Source organism: Anser brachyrhynchus (assembly GCF_964034855.1).
Source record: "Anser brachyrhynchus genome assembly, chromosome: Z".
Taxonomy (NCBI): Eukaryota; Metazoa; Chordata; class Aves; order Anseriformes; family Anatidae; genus Anser; species Anser brachyrhynchus.
In genome coordinates this window covers 32,966,417-32,987,689 of record NC_137697.1, presented here as the reverse complement: position 1 = coordinate 32,987,689, position 21,273 = coordinate 32,966,417, and the positions used below count along the sequence as shown (strand labels likewise).

At 37.9% G+C, this 21,273-nt stretch overlaps 1 protein-coding gene across 1 annotated transcript in view; it reads left to right on the top strand.

The window, feature by feature from the left end:
• The window catches only part of LOC308185757 (proprotein convertase subtilisin/kexin type 5-like), a 168,214-nt gene that overhangs the window by 132,443 nt on the left and 14,498 nt on the right, over window positions 1–21,273 (top strand). The window contains exons 10-12 of the mRNA XM_080574293.1: window positions 5,109–5,226; window positions 6,299–6,487; window positions 15,438–15,574. Coding sequence (XP_080430419.1) covers window positions 5,109–5,226; window positions 6,299–6,487; window positions 15,438–15,574 — 444 coding nt within the window. The remainder of the gene's footprint in view (window positions 1–5,108; window positions 5,227–6,298; window positions 6,488–15,437; window positions 15,575–21,273) is intronic.

Here is a 21,273-nt window from a genome sequence, read left to right as displayed (position 1 = left end):
TCTATAAAATATAAAATTTCAAATCTTGTACTTAATGTAAAAATCATGAGGGATTTGATTTTATAACAAAGAGTAAAAAAGAATGTTCTTGCACTTCTGTGTTATTGGCTTGCAAAGCAGTTATATGTTTCAGAAATCACATCCAGTTATCGCAAATCACTGGTCATAGGTTGACACAAACCAGGGAATTTAGAGTTAAGGAGATGGCCAAAACAAGATGAATTCTCATTCAAGATCAATGCTCTTTTAGTTAATACAAGTTAATACAAGACAAAACAAAATGAAAATAGTTTAAGCATTGTCCCGTTGTAGCACTTCTCCTTTCTTGTCCATTAGTTTTATTCAGACTCTCTTTTCATTTGCAATGTGAAGCATTCTAATATACTAAGCAAACAACAGAAACTGAAAGTAATATAGAATTAGAGGTTTATATCTGCAAATAAACTATCAAACATAAAAGACATGCTACTGTATGTTGACTTGAAGGATATATATGATCAAAGTAACGTAAGAGTCTCACATCTTCTAGTCTTGCTAAGCAACATTTAAGAAAATCAAAGTATAAGGGGCATTTTAGACTCTTATTTTGCAGCTTTTTTTTTGGATGAGTCTGAAGCAAGATCCTAAGGTAGCATAAATGAACAGACCATAATTTACATACCAAATAGCTAAATCTAGCTGAGGACAGCTGCATATCCTCATTTGAAAAACTGAAGTTATGGACATTTCAGAATCATTAAGTACTTGATGTGTGTGTACGAAATGCTTATATTTCCGATGTTGCTTTCATGGTATAGAAAATTAAAGGACAAAATTATAGTGGGGAGAAAATATTCTAAATTGTTTTTCATCAGATGAGCAAAATAACAAGGAAGGCTTAGCATCTAAGCTACTGATGAGAGATCTTGATGACAGGCAATGAAACTCCAGCCTAACAAATCAAGTTTAGCTACACTGAAGCACTGGAAGTGCTGTATTATCAGTGTCTGGGCCCAGGTTTCCTGCAGTTTGCATGATGCTGTGTTATGATTTATCAGCTCCAGCCATTCATATTTCTCTCAGTCAAGTGGGATATACATTTTGCCTTTAGATTTGGGGGTAGCTTTGCATCTTCTTTGTACATAAATAAGAAAGTTATTGAATTTTCAATAGCAGATTCAGACAAAAACAAAGGGATTATGAAAAGCTGGGGAAGTCTATCCAGCAGCTGAGCAGGCCTTGGTTTCATGCTGCACTAATAGAGGAACTGCTGTACGGATAAATAAATGGACTTTAGCTCTGGGAAATGTTATTTTCTGTAATGATAAGAAGAGCAAAGAGATCAGCTAAAACTCAATATTTACTTTGTGTTCCAGGAGTTTCTCTGAAACTAGTCCTGCATCTGTAAAGCTCTGTGCATGACTGTGATTTTGCAAAAATAGAAATAGGTCAGTTTGCATTGCTGTGTGAGTAGAGAGAGGATTCAAGAATAGTTCTGCCCACCGATACCTTGAGCACCAGGAGATCACAGTTCTCAGCCCTCAAGTTCAACAGGAGAAGCGAGCTATTTCTTAACCACCAGCTTACATTACACCAGTTTCACATTCCAATTCCATCTCTGAAAGCAAAATATCTTCTTGCAGAACAGCCCTGTACCCCTTCTAACATGGTCAATGATTCCTAGCAACAATCAAGCCTAGTACTAAATCACAGCAGTGATAATGTAGAGCACTTCAGTCCAAGGTCCTGGGGCATTTTGCACTTGCAGTCACCTTATCTCATTCTGTGGTGATCAGTACCTTTCAAATATGGCTTTCCTATCAGTGTTAATAGAAGTGAGCTCAGTACCATTTGCATACAAATCAATGGCTGTTCCAGTTGCTTACCAGAAGACATTTATGGTCCTTTGTAGACCATCAAGGTCATTTTTTCCCTCTGGGAGAGGCACTCTGGCACTGAGTTCACAGCAGTACCATCACATACACAGACGAAGGGGTGCAATTTGAAGGCAGTAAGAGACAAAATCTGCTTTTTTCTCTGAGACACGGGGGATCAGCTACTTTTCTTAACTCTGTGATGGTTTCTTAAATTGCTATTATTTAGTCTTTGAAAATGATGGGCCTCTCCTGGTACCTGCAGCTGCTAACCAACCCACTGGACCAAGGGCTTTGAAGTGCAAACATTGCAGACAGCCAAATGTTAGCTGTCTGGAAGCTTCTGCCATGGAAGGCTTTAGGAGCGCCCCTGACTGTCAGGATGTTTTGATTCGTATTGGAAGGCCTTTCAAGAAAAAGAAAAAAAAAAGTATTTTTGTTTTAACTGTGGAGAAAAAAAAAAAGCCAGCAGGTGCAAAACTTTTTACTCCCACCTCTGTTCTCATGCAAGAGAGTTCAGGCATTGAATGTCATAATTGTCATGGACAACTAACACAACCCTATAACTTCGGGTGAAAAAAAATTCTCCTGAATGAAAAATGAGCACTACTATCTTGAAAGTAATTTTTAGGGTTAGAAAGGTAGAAAGTTCACTTACTAGATTTTGTTTTTATTTTTTTAATGTGCATATCAGGGCTAAAAGGCCATTTCTAGTGTTTGCTGGCTTAAAAGCCACTTTAAATTTTAGTCAGAAGCTCACTGTCTGTCATGGTGGCATTGTTAGGTGCTCTTCTGACCTCATTTCTGGGTGAGCAAAGGGAGTTAAGGAGAAGTTTGTCTCTTCTTTCAGGTCAACATATCGGCTGAACACACAGCAACTTACAGCACTACAGACATCCCAAGCACTGAAGTAGATTTTTTCCTTTCAGGAATTAAAAGTGTATTTTCTGTGGACTAGCTCAAAGGTTCCTTCCATTCATAAAAATTTAAACCCTCGCTGTCAAAATGTGGTACTATACAGAGCAACTGTTTACTGTTACAGACCACATGAGTTAATACTCTTGCTCCTCCCACTGTCCTTCTGAGCAGACAATGATTATTAACTAAAATTTTAAATAGCAAAGCAATAGATGCAGTCTAAGGATAGACAAGTGACTCCATAGATAAACATGCAGATGCAGTTTTTACAAGATGATGTTTATAAGCAAGGTGATTTCCATCTCAGAAACCCTCTTCACAATACAATTTCTCTATCTAAGCCTTCCTTGCCCTTTTTCTGGATGTCTCCACACACATGTAAAAATAGGACATCTTTTTCCCTGTCAATTTGTTTGTGGTGTATATTAAAGAGAATTCAGCATTCTGAAGGAAGGCTGAATTTAATTATTTTCATATATTTTAGTAATTGTGTTTCATTTCTGAAAATTGTACCTGTCTCCTTTGGCAGAAGAGCTGTGCTCAGTTCTTTCAGAATGAACATTTCCATGCTATATGCACTTCAGTTTGGGAATGAGGGAAAAAGGAGGTGGAAAAAAAACAAAAACAAACAATTAAAAAACACTGTTCATTACACAGTCATTGCACCTTACAGGATTTTCCATTTTCCATTGAGGAACACTCTTTGGCTGGTAGTTCCAGACAGTATTAGATGCTGCCATATTTGGAAGATAGGATCCTTAAGCACTGATTATTTTCATGCTTTGAACTGTTACTTGTTTGACAAGGTTGGGTTTTTTTTGGAGAGAGTCCTGTGAATTCTGGTTTGGCAATAAATGGAGGCTGCTTTCTGAAAGCCTCTGCAAAGTGCACTTGGAAAAATTGCACCATGCCTTGTCACATTACTGATTAAAATAGTGCTTAGGATTTTCTGAGGGTTTTCTGGTAGCACTGTGGAAGCAAGTGAAACTGATGTATTAATACAGTGTTATTTGTGATCTAAACTCCTTCCTCTGGTAGCTTTTCTTCTTTCACCTCCTCCCATCAGGACTTTACAAAGAGCACCAATTTGTCACAAAAAAATCAACACAGTTAGCAGCTCTTTCTAATTCATCAACATCCATTTGCAAGCTTCTGTTTTGATTGGACCAGCAACAAAACAAACATGCAAACAAACAAAACACAGCTGATTCAGTAAGTGAATCTTCTTAGTCTTTGTGAGTTGCTGGAATGCCTGAAACAGTTACATGAAGTTAAGTACTCTTAAAAATTAGCAAGAAGTTAGAGATACAGGATTGGCACAAGTCCGTAGGAAGTGTCTTGTCTTGTTGCTGAACATTTGAAAGTTCAGTCCTTTGTATCCTAAAAAGCTGATGGTTTAAAGCATTTTGCTTCTTTCAGTAGAGGGCATTCAGGCATTAAAGACATTAAGTTTCTTGCAAGGGAACCGTTGATGGTTCTCCATAGCATGAAGGAAGGGTAGGTAGAGGTGAGGTAGTAACATCTCGGAATGAGTGTTAACAGGGTGGAGTGCTTAGTGCCAGTGTGTGTGCAGTCCATGCAGTAGGTAATATCAGAGGGCAGCAACAATGTAAACAGCTGTCTCCAGCAGTAACTTAACAGTCCTTCATCTGCAGATGTGAAAAGGAGGTAGAGGGAGGAATCTTCCTGACATAAGCATTGCATAAGAACAAGATTACCTTTAAAACACTGGACTTCAGATGCCATGCTTCTCACCCTCATCATGCAGGCAACTTTTGGGAAAGGTTGGGTCTAGCTGGTTGGCTGGACAGTGGGAAGCATACTGCATACAGGAATAGGAGACCATCCACATGCTGCTTACACACAAGAAAGTTAAGAGCATACCACATCTATAAAAGACAGCCTTATCTTTCTTAAATACACTGTCTCAGTTACCTTCAATATTTATGTGCATGCATGTGCTTGCTATTTGAGTAACAAAGATAGCCCTCCTCACCTTTTTTACACCTTTCAACATTACATCATGTAAGAGGCCTGGGCTGAATTAGGGCACGTGGACAACGAGCAATCCGAGGCACTTATACTGCCTGGCATTCTGTAGTTCTTGTCCATGCTTTGTGCTGGTCATTTGTTGTCTCTCTAATAAAGCAGCGAACAGATTCAGTGAACAAATTAGACATTATTTTTCCAGGCCAGGAGATTTTTGAGCTTTCTGTGAAGGCAAGGGATAGGTGGTAAAGAAGCAGTTTCTTTTAGGATCTGACTCTCTGGAATTAGCCTATGATGAAAATCAAGGTTTTATGCTATAATTGCAACTGTTCTATTTGTGTCTTGCAGTGAGCCACCTCTATGGATTTGGACTGATGGATGCTGAAGCAATGGTGATAGAGGCAGAAAAGTGGACAACGGTCCCTCCACAGCATGTGTGTGTGGAGAACACGGATCGGCAAATCAAGTAATACCCGCTGCCAAAACTCTTGCTGGCATAAACTTGTGGAAAGAAATTGGGTATAATTTACCCCTCCCTTGCATTGTGTTTAATGTATGATTTTGAAAGCTACACTGGGGATCTCTGTCACCTTCACAGATCACAGGTCATTTGTCTATAAAGGTTGTTCCCCATAGCGATTGGAAAAAAGGCCCTAATTTAAAGAATGCCCCAGAAGTTGAAGGTACAAAACAAGCCAGGTTGGATGTTGATCAATACTGGTATAGAAGTAGAAGAATGTCTAAGAAGAATAATGTCCAATCGAGTGCACTGCAGTCACCTTTGTAAGATGAGTACAAACTTATCTGTTGGGGGTCTGACAGGTAAATACTCGTCATTAAAACCTTACATGATGGTATCTCTCAGTCAGTCTCAAGAGAGCCTGTCTAGAGGCTAAGACTAAATTGCTGTCTGCTTGCTAGGATAGGTTTTCCATAGAACCAGGCTTAAGAGCAAAGTTCTGTATGTGCACTCTGTGACTACACAGAGAGCATCAGACACAAGGCATGTTTCCAAAGCATTAAGGTCATTGTGGATACTTTTTGTTTGACAAATATACTTGACAGCCTTGACCCATAACTGTTATAGTCTGCAAGGACACTGTGCCAATTTAAACCAGCTGAGTCAGATGCTGGTTGCCCACTGTTTGCTACAGATAACATGTAATACTTGCTATTACGTAAGCAAGGACTATGGCTATGCCAGGCATTTCCTGGGGCTTAACAAGCAGCTGTGATCCCATGACAATCCCAACAATTCTCAGCTGGCCACTAATCCTCAAAAATGCTCTGTCCCAAAGGCTTATTCCTTTTACAGGTTTTTCACAACCCTCTTTTAACATGTGGACATATCAGCATAGCCCTTAACAGAAAGCCGGGCAGTTGCCAGGAGCTGCAGTAAAATTACACTGTGGTGTGTTTCTGCTGGCAAATAAGTGTTAAAACTAAAGACATTCACTACTATGCAAAAGTGATTGGGTTGTCTTATTCTACAGAATGAGCAAGAAATGCTGATGTTGTTTTATATGCTTACATTATAGAACAATACGACCCGACAGCGTTGTCCGTTCAATTTACAAAGCCACTGGCTGTTCAGATAATCCTAACCACCATGTGATCTACTTGGAGCACGTTGTTGTGCGCATCACCATTACTCACCCTCGACGTGGAGACTTGGCAATTTACCTAACCTCTCCTTCCGGAACTAGATCACAGCTCTTGGCCAACAGGTACAGTATGACAACGCAACTTCACAGTCAAGTCAGCATGCAGAGCCTGCACTGAGACTGCAGCATCAGCAAAGAATTGTCAAGCCATTACCATAGGTTTCCTGACAGACACAGGCTAATCATTTTTTCAGAGAAAGATGGAGAAAATGAAGTGCAAATGAACTCAAATACGTAAATCTCTGTCTTCATTAATAGATGTGTAAGCTGTAAATCTGCTGAAGATCATCATCTTTAAAACAAAGATTAGTCTATTTGTGCCTTGTGAGCCTTGTGTGGCTCACCAATTATTCGATGGCTGGAAATTCTGAAGAAAATAGTAACAGGCTTAGTGTTACAGAAGGAAACTGAAGCTGAATGGATGTGTGCTTCTGCCATACTCTTGGCACTTATTTTTCATTTCTCTCTTTTCTTATCCTTTGTTCACTAGTAATAAAAATCAGATAGAATAGTAATTCTCTACTCCTATTTTCTTTAAGCTTTGTGAATACAGCTATGACTCCTGGTGTCGCCAGTTTCCACCCTCTTCAGGACTTTTAATGAATAGGAATTTGCTAGCTTTCCAGACTGCCCCACATTCATATCCATATCATCCCAGCCAAATTTGTCAATACAGTGACTGTAAAGCTCTGGAGAACTGCATGTCTTCCTGACCCTCAGCTGTAAAATGACCTATCTTTCCTCTTGAGAGGAAGGAGCTATTTCTGAGACAGGTGGAGCTCAAATTGATCTGGTTCTGACAGAGATGTAAACCCACGTTTTCATTAGAGATGAGGTTAATTTAAAAGGAAAGATTCATTGAAAATATTCTTCAAACTATAGACATAAATGTATGAAATAGAGAATAAGTTGTGCCAGAATTTTGGGGCACTCAAGAATAACTCCTGTGTTTCATTATGAGTGCCATCAGTGCCTTGCTGATAAAACACGACCATAAATATCTATGTATTTCACTGCTACCCTGAACAAAAAACCTTGCCTTTTGCTAATTGTGCCAAGGCAGACTTCTACCCTCAAAACAGTTATGAATCAGGCTTTTGTTTTCTCTTTGAATAAATTCCTCTTTAGTTTTCTATTCCATTTTTCATGCAACCATTCTTCCGTGCTTCAAAATGAGAAAGTCTAAAACTCCTCCACCTAGGTATCCAAACAAAACAATCTCGTGTAAACCCAGTGGTCTTAACACAGCTAGCTTTTGGCTCTAGACATTCATGTCTTGCAGTTGACTCACAGCAAGTGGGAGATAAAGACATTCCAGTATTCACAGTTCACCTCTGGTGATGACTGGTATGTGGAATAGGTACAAAGACTAATTCAGTCTATTTGTAACCTTAGAAAGTAATTTTTCTGTACCTGTGGTAGAAAGATGCAAAGGTATTTATTAAAATACAGTGATGTTGAGCTGTTTCTTACCCTATACTATCAGAAGGCTAACCAGAAAACAAAGAAACCTGAAAGACCTTTTAGTGTTTTGCCATTTTGCAAAAATGAATTATTAATAACAAGCAAATACTTGTACCGTCACACCAGAAATTCCTTTCCCATGCAAGATTCAGAGGTATACTGACTTGTCAGTCACATATGGATGAAACAAACTCACAGCTCAGGGGTAATAATATTAAGGAATAAAGGCGTTTTGCAAACTCTAGGTCTGAAATACCTAGAGACTTCACAAGCCCTTTCTTATGGTGAAGTGGAAGAGTTGTTATTTGCTAACATGAGAATGCATTTAATTTTGAGACATTTGATTACTAAAGTATTTATCACGAGGACATTAGAATAAAGATGCAAGTACAGGTAGCATGAAGAGATGCATTGGCAGAAAGCAGTCTGGTGGGTTTTGTTCTATAGGCCAAGGTCCCAGAGGCTGCTGTACATTGCTACTACCTGACTGAGATGCTTTTCTCAGACATACAAGACCTTTTAATGCACACGTACATGATTAATAGCAGCAATACCAGCTGTTTTTACTGAACCCAGGAAAAACCTCATTGCTTTACCATTACTCATCTGGGTTTAATTTGAAACAGTTTGCTGGTAAAATGTCTTAAAGTGCAAAAGGTATATTTTACACATGTGCACTTCTTCTGCACCAATTCTGGGAGAAGAGTCATTGAGTAGTTTCTGGTGCATTGACGCGCAGGTCCCTCAAGGCAATATCTGGCCTTTTTTCTGCATATTTTATCCTTAATGTTGGCATCCCCTGAAATGACTTCAGTAAGAAAACTTGTTAGTCAGAGGCGATGTGGATTCCTTCGCAGGCATTTGGTGGATTACACTGTCACTGGCTTGAGCCTCATGTGCATTCTTCAAAAACTGCATTACAGGGAACATCTGCTTTGTTGTTTGGAAAGTACTAAACATGATTACATTGGATGTACTGCAACAGAGCAAAATACAGGCTTGGAAAGTGCTGGCTGCTGTGAGGATGAGGCTACAGTTAAGTCCAAAGGGGAACAGTATCCCCTTTCTGAAAACAATTGGCCATTGGATTTGGCAGCATTGTTTTCTCAGTGTTTTTGAGACATGCTAAGATCAGTACACTCAGTACGAGGGGCCATGGAGGAGAAGCTAAATAGAAAAAGGGCAGAAGAAGCAAACTTGGGGCTCATTTGTCTCCCAGTGGAGTTTCGGTTTGTTTAATTCCTGCCCTTTAAATTTAAAGCAGCTGCTGCCATTCGAACTGCGTAACTGAAATTTTTTAGCCACGTGGTGGCAACTTTCCAGGCCACTAGCTTCCTATGCTTATATGGCACTGACATTAATAATACCTCTGTTCAAAAACAAAGGGAAGTATTTTCATGACCATCTTTTTCCTATAATGAAATCTTAGATAATCAGTAAATTTTAATAATACCCCTCCCTGCAGAAATCTCTTAGATCAAAAGTGAGGTATTCTTGTCTAATCTTGCTTGCTAGATCACTCCATAAAAAAATCTTGGTGAACAGAAGTAGCTGAAACCTTTCTTTATAGGAGGACATTTTGATTTCTGGACCAGCCCATCTTATATCTTATATCTGAAGTTTACACTTTACAACCTAATAACAAAAACAATACAACAAATACAAAGAAAAGGGTAGGGTCAACCTTCATACTGAGTCTTACTGTTAGAGTAACTGAAAATGACATGCTGGTGATATTATTATATCCAGGATGAGTAAACAATAATCCTCTCCTTTGTACAATGTCTACGGGGTGAAGCAGTTCTCAGAAAACTGTCTTGCAACTCTTACCCACTATATTTTACTTCATTCAGGTTGTCTACATCTTTTATCTTTTTTAGTTTTGATTTGACATCCTACTACCTTTCTACCACCCATTCTTCAAACTCCTTTAATTGCAACATCAATACATCTGAAAAAATATTAGAATGCTTCTTTTGTTATACCATCAGTGTTAGCATTATATAGGTTAAAGAGCTCTGGGAACACTAGAGACCCAACACCAATATTTTATTTTATTTAAAAAAAAAAAAAGAAAAAAAAAAGTTAAGCTTCTTTTTGTACCAAAGAGGAAAAATTACCGTTGATTTGTCCACCTCTGCAAGAACAAATAATGGGGTTAAATGTGCAAAGCAGTACATGAATGCATCTAAGTGACACTATCCTCTGTGTAAGTCTAAAATCCATCCTGGAACACGGAAGAAAAATGAAGTGCAAATATATCTGAGATTTAGAATGACACATGCCTTTCTTTCATGACTGAGAGTAGTAAATAATTAATCAGAGGGTTCTGCATATTAGGCATATATTAGCTTGTAGAATTCAGTGTTTCTAGTTCAGTTATAGCAGAAAATTAGAACACATAATTAAAATTTTGAAATAATTTTCTGTAGTAGAAGTGGAAGTGAGGAAAAATGGGTGAGCACATATTTAGGATCCAGCTAAATGTCTTAGCTTTTGAGTTTTGTATTAAATGAAGAAGAGAAGCAGTGTAAAATATACAAGAGGACGAATGCCTAGGGTTTATGCATTTGCACCAGCTACTATGGTGAGAAAAAATGAATCTTTTCCTAGCTATACAAAAACTAGACCAACCTCAATCTTACTATAATAGCACTTATTGCGCTGAGTTTCACTTGGATAAATTGCATTGTGTGATGGAGAGTCAGTCTATACTGATGTCCTTACCCTAATCATTTATCCCTTTCAACCTACCTGACTCATCAGGATAGGAAAAGTCCATATATGGAACCAAGTTCACTCATGCTCTTGCATTAGCATTTCTTCTCACTTTAGTTAGAGTGAGGTTTCTGAAGATTTATGTATTAATAGGAAAGCACACACAGCTTTTTAGAAGACATCTATAAGCATCAGGCACACAGCTGTCTGAGTAGTACAGCGTATGTAGCTCAGCAGCATGACAGGTCTTTAGGTCATGACAGAGCATTTCATGATGATATGTGCAGTCCCTGGGGACAAGCTCTCCATAGTTAAAGATGATGGCTGCTGTTTTCTCCAGCATCTCAGATGGCAGACATTGTACCCTATTGCTGATACTATTTTACAAACACGTTCTTCATGTCAGCTCCGACAGAGGACTCCATTGCTTCATAAAATTAACTGCAATAACAAAACTTAAAGTGTAAATTTAAGAAAAAAATGCATATGCATATGTTTTAAATAAATCTTTAGATCTCATATCCAGAAGTTTTAAGTGATCATCCCTGACATATGTAGGTGAGAAAGCTTCTGAGGTGCCTGTGTGCCCTCTGACCATTTCTTTTTTTTTTTTTCCTGAATACTTAAATGCAGGTGAGCAGTACTGCCTGACTCAATGCTTTGGTTAAGTCAGTTTGGGCTGTCTGCAGTTGTTCAGGGGTTACATCTCCCAGGTGGCAGGTGGTTGAACCATGTGGAAAAGAGCTGCTTCAAGGAGAATAGTTGACTAAAGCCTTTGCAGGTGCACAGCTCAGGAATACGCTTTGTATTCCTGATATTCTCATTTTTCAAGATACAAGCTCACTTTAAATGTTGTGGCCAATTACACCAGTAGGCAAGGACTGCTTGCCTGTCAGGCTGCCAATTTAGTAGGCTGGAGCCTACTAAAGCTCCTTCTGGAGCTTCTCTGCTGTTACAGAGAAGAAAATAGCCTTGTTTTGCTAGCTACTCCACTGTTTGCAACCCCAGCTACCAGCCAGTGCAGGGTATATGTGTCCTGGCTCTCCTTCTGGTAAGTTGAATATGCATAGCATGGCTGTCAGTCATCTGCAGCTGCACATCCTGGGATGAGAAGAAGATCTAGATAATAAAAAGAGACTCTTATATACATTTATGTTTTATTGTTTGTGATGGGTGATTGTGGTGTTCCCAAATGTATCTTCCAATGCTTTTTCTCACACAAAAGGAATCAATTTTACAAATTAAAACAAAATCTACTTTCTTTGCATTTGGGAGTGTAGAGATTCCTTGCTAAGTAACTGAAACACTTTTCTTTTCTAGCCTTGTGTTCCTAATTGTGGAATCTCCTAAAAGTGGCTAATTGTCCCCCATTGTGTCTAAAATTTAATTACAAATGAATATTTCTGGTTGAAGTTATATTCTTAAGCAGAAAGGTAATGCAATTTCTAGGCTGAGCTTGTGGTAGTGGAAGAGTCCAAGACTCAAATTTATTTTAAGGAAATAAGTATTTTACTCTGCACTCTGTAAAATATATGTTCTCATATAGACCTACATATGGTGTGTAATGAGTATGTCAAAAAATTTCTCAGAGACAAGAGTCATTATCTTTAAATGCGATGCTATTTACCATATGCAGTAGCCCAAAATTAGTTTCTCTGGATATAGACAGTCATGTAATCACACCCACCCTAACTTGAATGTGCTCTAGTGAGAAAGGTCACCTGGGCATAACATATCTGTTCTGTTGTGGTTATGTCAACAAATAAGTTATGAAGAATCAAATGCTGTCACCCACTTTGGTCCTTAAAAGCATGTTTGTTACATACATGAGTGTGGGTATTGCAGACATATATGAGCATGGTCATAAAAATTATTGGAGTATTCTAAGTGTCTTGTTTAACTAAAAATCTTAATCTACAATAACCAGGAACAGATAAATAACAATTAATCAGACTATGTACTAAAAATTTACTGTCCATGAGAAGCTATGTATAAATGTGTCCTTACTATGAATTCTGACTTGGCATCAATCTGACAAATAACAATTAAAATCAATTACCCATCTGGACTGGCTCCAGGCTCCTTAAAAGATGTTATTCCATATGTATTTCTTTTTGAATAAGAAAAAAAAAAACTGAACTTTTTTTTTTAATTATTTAAATCATTTTATCATTTAACACCACTGAAAGGGAAATTCAGGATATTTTATTTGAGAGTTTAGTGCACATGCAGAGCAACACAAAAATACTTGGATCATTGAGTTCACACACCTTGCACTTGCCGATGGCCTCAGAATCACTACCTTTCTACATTTTTATCTATTCTTTTGATCTGTCTGTAGTTTTTTGACTCATTTACAGACTCATTTTTAGAAACAAAACTCATACATTAAAAGCTTAAACCTTCATAAAATTCAAATCTTTCCCAAAAAAGTTTAGGGAAGTATACTTTCCAAAATCTAGTCCACTGTCTATGAAATAATATTAGTTTTTCCCTGTTTCCATGTATGGAGATATGAAAGCTTACAATTTCAGCCATAGCATATTTTAGGTAGAAGTGTTTTTTATTCATTAGATGAAGTCATAAAGAATTTTTGTCTCTTTCTCCCCAAATGTCTTAAAGGAGTGATGGAATCTGATAGCATTTTAAAATACTAAAAGTTGGCATACAGACAACTTGAAACACAAAATACTATGGGAAATATTGAACTAATTACAGTAAAAAGTGTTTCTATACGTGTGAATGGAAGTTAAATGAATACAGAATTTACAATATAATTGTGCAGTAGTTACACAATACTATATATTTTTGTTATAATGTCAGAGAGGGATACTGCTGCTTTAACTCAATGATACCATGTTCAGAAACTAATAATTAGTTATCAGCAAAGCACTGTATGACAATTTGACTAACTATTGGAAATAACCTACATAATAAGTTAAATTGAACATACCCACATGCAAACACTGGGTAGTAACTGGATAATAGTTTCTACCCTTTCAGTAAATGATGTGTGCCATGTGTTTGTGAAATTTGCTTTATTCAAGCAGCTGAATTAACAGTGACATGAAACAGGCCAATTCTGATGGGAGAACATACACACATATATATGCATAAAATATGTATAAATATTCTATGTATATGTTATATGTACATATATATATATTGTATTTATAAATATAAAATATTTATACACTGAGTTACATGAGAAGAAAGTCTCACCTGATTATCAGTGAAAATGAGTCTAATTTTAAAGGTGTATCTAGGTTTCAGTATAATGTTTTCAACAGTAATAAAAAGGAGTACTTTTTGTAGGTATCTATCTATTCAAATGGAAAAAGTTTGCACAAGTGAAAGAGTGCAAATCAGGTATGTGCTGAGTCCTACAAAGGGATTCACGAATACAAATCCATAGAGGTCCTATTGAAGTGAGCAGTGGAAATTTGGCCCCATGCTTTTGACAGACCAAAGTTTTCAGCTAGAAGTACAGTATTTTATTCATATCCTGTCCAAATGCTTTTACAAGAACTTGATGCATACAGTGCTACAAAAGTATCTTACTTTCCCAATGCTTGCCTGCTGAACTTCACAACCTTCTAGAACAACTAGAGTTTGAAAATCACTTAGAAAATAACAATAAAGAAACAAGTGAGTGTAAAATATCCTATTATATTTGTAGTCTAATGCTAGATATTTCTATATCCTATAGAAAAGGTTTTAAATAATTAAATAAAAATGTTTTAAAGGTATTTTCTACCGTAGATATCATTTTTAATAAGAAATAGATATTGTTTTTAATGAGAAATATTTAAACATTGCTCTCACCAGTGAAATTTCCACATGTTTTAAGGCCACGGTAAAATAGTGACAAATGCATATGCATAAATATATATGCACCTTTATTTATATATATATTTATATATATATATATATATTTCAAAGGTGAGCTGTGACATTTTAATAAAGGCAACAGCTTTGATTATAGCTCCCATCAATAGCTTTGGGGTACCAAGCAGACATACGGTGAGCACTGAATAAAAATGTAAATTCTCTTGTGTCTTTCCAAAGTTTTAGTAATAAATTCCAGTTTTAGGCAATAAAATGTCTGCCCAGTCCTCCTTCTCCTTTCCCATCCAGATCAGTATCACATAGCAGCTTCTGAACTGGGCCCCTGTATTAGAAAGTATTGTAATCCAGGCCTAAGCTCCAACCCAAGATCTAAGTAATTAAAATATAGCAGTGTTTTTAGATGAAACCATCAACTCTCAGTTTTACACAAACTCCATCCTGTCAAGTGTTTGAAAAGAATAGTAGCTTGGTCATTTGAGATTTGAGACCAATGTCTCCATTACATTCGATTTCCTCACAAGCAGTTGCATGTATTGAATTGCTAATTTGTCTTGGTCACTCAATAGTTTTTATTATTTTTAAATCCCATTTAGGTGTTCAAAACCAATGCCAAAAATGAATGTTACAGAAATTTTCCAACTTAAAAGTTGTTTATATTTACATCTTGCTGTTAAAGCAATGAATATGCACTTTTCCCAATAGATATGCATTCTATTAAATCACATTAGTGATTTTTTTTTTTGTAGTGACTTCTCTTTCTATTCTCTTTCACATTATCTCCTCACATAATCTCCTCCACTGAAAAAGTAAGGAAACTCTTGAATGTACTTGAACTATTTGTGGGAAAACCATCATGTGTAATGTTAAGTAAAGGCACAGATAAATGAGTGGGCTAAATAGCATATCATTCGAGAATTTGCAGACTTGGAGGCTTAACACCACAAATAAAATGGTTCACTTAAAATAATATGATTTATTGTAGGCTATTTGATCATTCCATGGAAGGATTCAAAAACTGGGAGTTTATGACTACTCATTGCTGGAGTGAAAAAGCAGCAGGTGACTGGATCTTGGAAATCTGTGACACTCCATCTCAGCTGAGAAATTTCAAGACCCCAGGTATGACTCAAGTCTTTATCTGAGCTCAGTGAACTTGGAGGAATGTTTGCAGTTTCTAATACTGCCTCAACTGCTTTCCACCTTTTATTTACATCTGTAACATCTGACTATATAAAGACAAGTGTGAAAGCAGAACTGTGAAGAGCATTATTCTTAATTTATTAGTGTACTCTTCATTTTTATGTTGCTGTTGTTTGCCACTTAAGACATGCTTTTCTTATATTCTGAACTTTCTTCTGGTTTCCATAGAGAATTTCATCTTCTCAAAGGTAAAATGCCCTCTTTTTTGCCTTCAGACATGTTGCCTCAAAGTATGAAAAGATACTTTGAACATTTAGAGCTAGATCATACCAGCTGTGAATTCTTCAAGCAGAGAATGACTCCTGTATCAGCTGAAATGTTACAAGAATCAGTGTTTTAAAGAAAACCAAAACTCTACTAGTCACAGTTTTCAAGGGAAAAAAAACAAACAAACAAACAAAAAAAACCTGCATGAAATTGCAAGTACCAGGTTTGAAAGAAGTTACAGTATTGTGTAGTGATTTTTTTAACGCTACAGGCATTCTTCTTATTTTAATTTCCACTGTGCTGGTCAGTTTCATTAACGTATTTCAGTAGAAGCACTTTGAAAGAAATAGAGATTAAGGGAAGATCTTTCAGAGAGACCCACGTGAGTAAATTATTATTTCTGTTTGCTGGTTTTGAGAGATGAGTATATATGTCCATTTGCACCTACTGAAAAATTCAACCTTAAAACCATTAGGAAAAAGATACATTATATACAGAGAAAAATTGCAGTGTTTATGCGTGATACTGAGCATAGTCCTTCCTTTAGAGTCTCACATCAAAGTAAGTGGAAACCCTTTAATAAAAACAATCAAAGGGGAAATATCACTTAAGCAAGTCATATAGATTAAAATATGTCAGAGAGATAAATACAACTAATGTATTGGAATTTATTTCCCCTAAATCTACATTTAAACCTACTCTGATTGGGCAGCATGTAAGAATGTAATGATATTACATTGGAAGTGACAAATTCTGCTTTAAAGTATTATATTGAGGACTACAATGACATCAGCAATATAATTAGTTTATAATTCAGTGAACTACTCAAAAAACTCAAAAAGCATTCAGGATTTTCTAATTGATTTGCTAAAAATCATGTCTGAATTTTAAGACATATATGTTAACTTAAAGTACTTGAAGCCATGAAAAATATTTTTGTATATACAAATAAAGAAACACTGACTAAAATGTAAACTGAAGTGCTTAAAAGCTCTTTAAAATAAGAAACACTGGTGCGATGGGACACATACATATATTTGCCTTTTCTAAAAGAATGCTAATTGTGACAATTCTGCTTTGTCCAAGAAATGCCCATTAATTTTTCTGCAACCAGAAAAGTAAATGGAATACACTTTCTTGGTTGAAGTTTGGTTTGTTGAATTGTTCAGACTGAACTGAAGGCTATGTGCAGTTCAATTATTCAAGGTAAACATACCTCTCAGAGGAGTTAGTCGTGCTGGGAGGGCAGCTTGTCCAGGCTCTCCTGCAGCTTAGAAACTCAGTAGAACTATTTCCACTGCGACTTAGAGCAAGCCAGGGCACCAGAGGAATTATAATGTGGAAACATGATGTTGTCCAGTCTCCTTCCTATTCCAAGTGGAACATAGGCCAAACTTAACTGGATTTGTACAGTTTTCTTTGTACAAAAGTAAACCTTCTCATTTCAATATGATGACAAAATGGAAGTGCTGATTTTCTACCTTAAAAATTCTAACACAAATCATTCTCACTCAACTGCAGTTGAAATCAATGGAATTGAATGAGAATTTTGGTTCTTTGGTTCTGCTCTTCATTAGCTGAATTGTATTCTGTTAAATAAAACAGATAGTCAGATAGGTAATCTCTGCTTTTTAAAAAAGTCTCTCTGTTTATCTGGCCACCAAATCAAATTCTCTTATTGCCTAAATTGTCTGCATAATCTGAATTTTTCCAGGATGCTAAACCAGCCGTCATAACCCAATTTTTTTAAAACCTGGTATGTAATACAAGCCACATAATTCCCTACTGAAGACCAGGATAATCAGTGTTATTTTCAAAATAGCTGAGCAGCAAACAACTTCTTTTTAAAGTCTGTGATAACTCTAGCGTGGCCGGTATCACCTAAATGTCAACTATGTACTCAAGAGGTTAACTTATAAGCACAGCTTTTTCAAATTCCAATTGTCATCCTCTAGAGATCTGAAAGGAAATAACAACATTGTCAGTACTTCAATATTCACTTAATTTTATCTGCACTGATCATTTCTCACCATGGCTTTACAGTGGTGAAAAATTGTTAGGAAAGTGGCATTAATCAAACAAGAAAATGCAGAGCAAATTTTCCAGTGCACTAAAAGGGGTGCTCATTAAAGGGGTAATTGGGAAAGTAGATACAGACTACATAGAACAGAAGTATACCGAGGTTACACAGAATCACAGAGTCACAGAACATTTGAGGTGGGAAGGGACCTCTGGAGATCATCTGGTCCAAGCCCCCTGCCAAGCAGGGTCACTCAGAGCACATTGCACATTGCCGGTTTTGACTATCTCCAGAGAAGGAGACCCCACAACCTCTCTGGGCAACCCGTGCCAGTGCTCTGTCACCCTCACAGTAAAGAAGTGCCCCTTCATATTCAGATGGAACTTCTGGTGTTTCAGTTTGTGCCCGTTGCCTCTTGTCTTGTCACCAGGCACCACTGAAAAGAGTCTAGGCCCATCTACTTGACACATTCCCTTCAGATATCTATACAGAAGATTCCCTCTCAGACTTCTCCAAGGTAAACAGGCCCAGCTCTCTCAGCCTCTCCTCATATGACAGATGCTCCAGTCCCTTCATCATCTTCGCAGCCCTCTGCTGGACTCTCTGCAGTATGTCCAGTATGGCTCTGGGGAGCCTAGAACTGGACATGGCACTCCAAGAGACTCCCTACACAGGACTGAGTAGAGGGGCAGGATCACCTCCCTTGACTTGCTGGCAACACTCTTCCAAATGCACCCCAAGATACCATTGGCCTTCTTCATTGGCCATCAGGACCCATTGCTGACTCATGGTCAGCCTGCTGTCCACCAGGACTCCCAGGTCCCTCTCTGCAGAGCTGCTCTCCAGCAGGTCAGCCCCCAGCCTGTGGTGGTGCTTCGGGTTGTTCCTGCCAAGGTGCAGGACCCTGCACTTGCCTTTGTTGAACTTCACAAGGTTCCTCTTTGCCCAAATCTCTAGTCTGTCTAGGTCCCCCAAATGACAGTACAGCCCAGCACAGGTTTTTTATTTTCAGTCCGTTTGAATTTGATAGAGAACATGTATTAATCAGCTACTACATAATTTAAATGTAATTATTTACTGAGAAGAAAACAGACAAAAATCAATGATTTTGAACTCCATTTTGCACTTAGTATTCCTGAAGAAGTCAGGAACCTCTCTGGCCTGAAGGACGATTTAGGGTAGCTCTATCCTGGGCTGCATTAAGAACACTGACAGCAGATCAAGGGAGGTGATCCTCCCCCTCTACTCAGCCCTGGTGAGGGCATACCTGGAGTATTGTGTCCAGTTCTGGGCTACCCAGTCCAAGAGAGATATGGAGCACCTGGAGCGAGTCCAGAGAAATGCTACTAAAATGATTAAGGGACTGGAGCATCTCTCATATGAGGAATGGCCGAGGAAGCTGGGCCTGTTCATCCTGGAGAGAAGGCTCGGGATGTCTGATCAATGTGGATAAGTTTCTGAAGGGAGATTGTCAAGAGGATGAGGCCAGACTCTCCTCAGTGGTGCCCAGTAATAGGCTGAGAGGCAACAGGTACAAACTGAAACACAAGAAGATCCATCTAAATATGAGGAAAAACTTTACTGCAAGGGTGACTGAGCACTGGAACAGGCTGTCCACAGGAGTCTCCTCCCCTGGAGATATTCAAAAGCTGTCTGCACACAATCCTGGGTAATGTACTTCGGGGGACCCTGCTAGAGCATGGAGGTTGGAATAGCTGATGTCCAGAGGACCCTTCCAAACTCAACCATTTTGTGATTCCGTGATTCACCTTTTTGTGTGCCAGAACCCAGTGGTTCATCCAACAGGCATAAAGGAGAGCCAAAGAGCAACACATTTCAGCTATTAATCTCTTCTCTCTGCCCTGGCACACTCCCTGTACTGAAGCCTAGAAAAGAGGTAACACAGAGCCATCCTGTGAACTGTTCCTTTGGGCTATCCTCTGGGCATTTTTATAGCCCTTTTATGTCACCAGGACAGTCTAAAGAGACCAGCTACATTTCCAGCCATACACTTTAAAGCCTGTTCCTGCACATCACATTCTATGAGAGTCATTGTATAGGTCTTACTGATATATTGATTTCTATACTTTATATATATTCTTCTCAGTGGTACAGTGACTAATCATACGGGACTGATTTCTTTTGCTCTGTGAGGACTAAAGCCTAAAGATCCAACATCTGAAGAAAAGGGACAGTAAGGCCAGGGGATGTGGAGAAGGCACACTTTCCCAGTCAAGTGTGGTGGAGGAAATTGCTATGCTCAAGGAATTTTGCTGGAGAATTTATTCTTTACTTTCTTTTGACCTCAATGTGAAATACTGCTTTAAACTGGTTAGATTTTTTGCATGTATTTGTATTTCACATGATGCACGCTGGTTGTGAATTTGGATCCTGGTTCATTGAATATTCTTTATAATTTGTCACCCAGCTTTCTAGATTTGTGCTTCTCTCATAATGAAAGTTGTCCAATAACATTTCTATTCAAAAAGTTTTGAAAGTGCCTGACATATTCATAGTGGATAAACTCAGATTTTTGTTCATGTTAGGACTGGTCTCTGCAAGCAACAGAATGTGTAGTAAACAAGTGGTGCTTAAACACAGTTTATGGTGCCTCTTGTTTATCACTGTAGCCTGCAGTTTATCACATCAATATCACCATCATGCCTGTTTCTTGTTTCTTTGTGTGCATGTGTTTGTTTAGCTATTGAAAGGTCTTATAATTAAGAGCTGCAGTTTTCCTGTAATCAAATTGAGAACAAAGAGCCAACATGTCATCATATCCCTGCATTGGCAAGGTAATGCCACATCTGTTACCCGTAAAGAAATGCAGGGTCCAGTTCATAAATGTAGTGCATGTGATTTCTGCATTTAATTCTGTAGAATTTATGGAGGAGGACATGTGCTTGCTGTGAAACACTGTGATATACCCTTTCTCCCGAGCACACAATGTGGAACCTCTGTTACGTACTAAATACAAGCAGAATAAGGTATTATTCTAGCCAAACTAAGTGATGAAAGCAGCCAAAAATGGGCAAAGAAAGATTTTGGCTTAAAAGTGCACATTTTGTTTATTCATTATAAAAGTTGTGTGTATGTATATATAATTATTTATTGAAATATTTTCATTGTGCAAATTAAACCTGCCTTGAGGCGGACTTCATTTATTTGCTGGCAAGTCACATGATTTTTTTCCTTCTTTATTTACTGAACCATTCTTAAAAGGCAGCTAATCTCTTGAGAGACCCTGTGTTATTCCCCCTTGCTGCTCGTTTGCATTAGGTGTATATTGATGGCTCCAATCCTTCCTGCGGATATGTTAACGCAAGCCCTTCCATATGTGTAAGTCCAGACACAGCAATACACTGTGCCTGAGAAGCATCAGTGCCTGAGG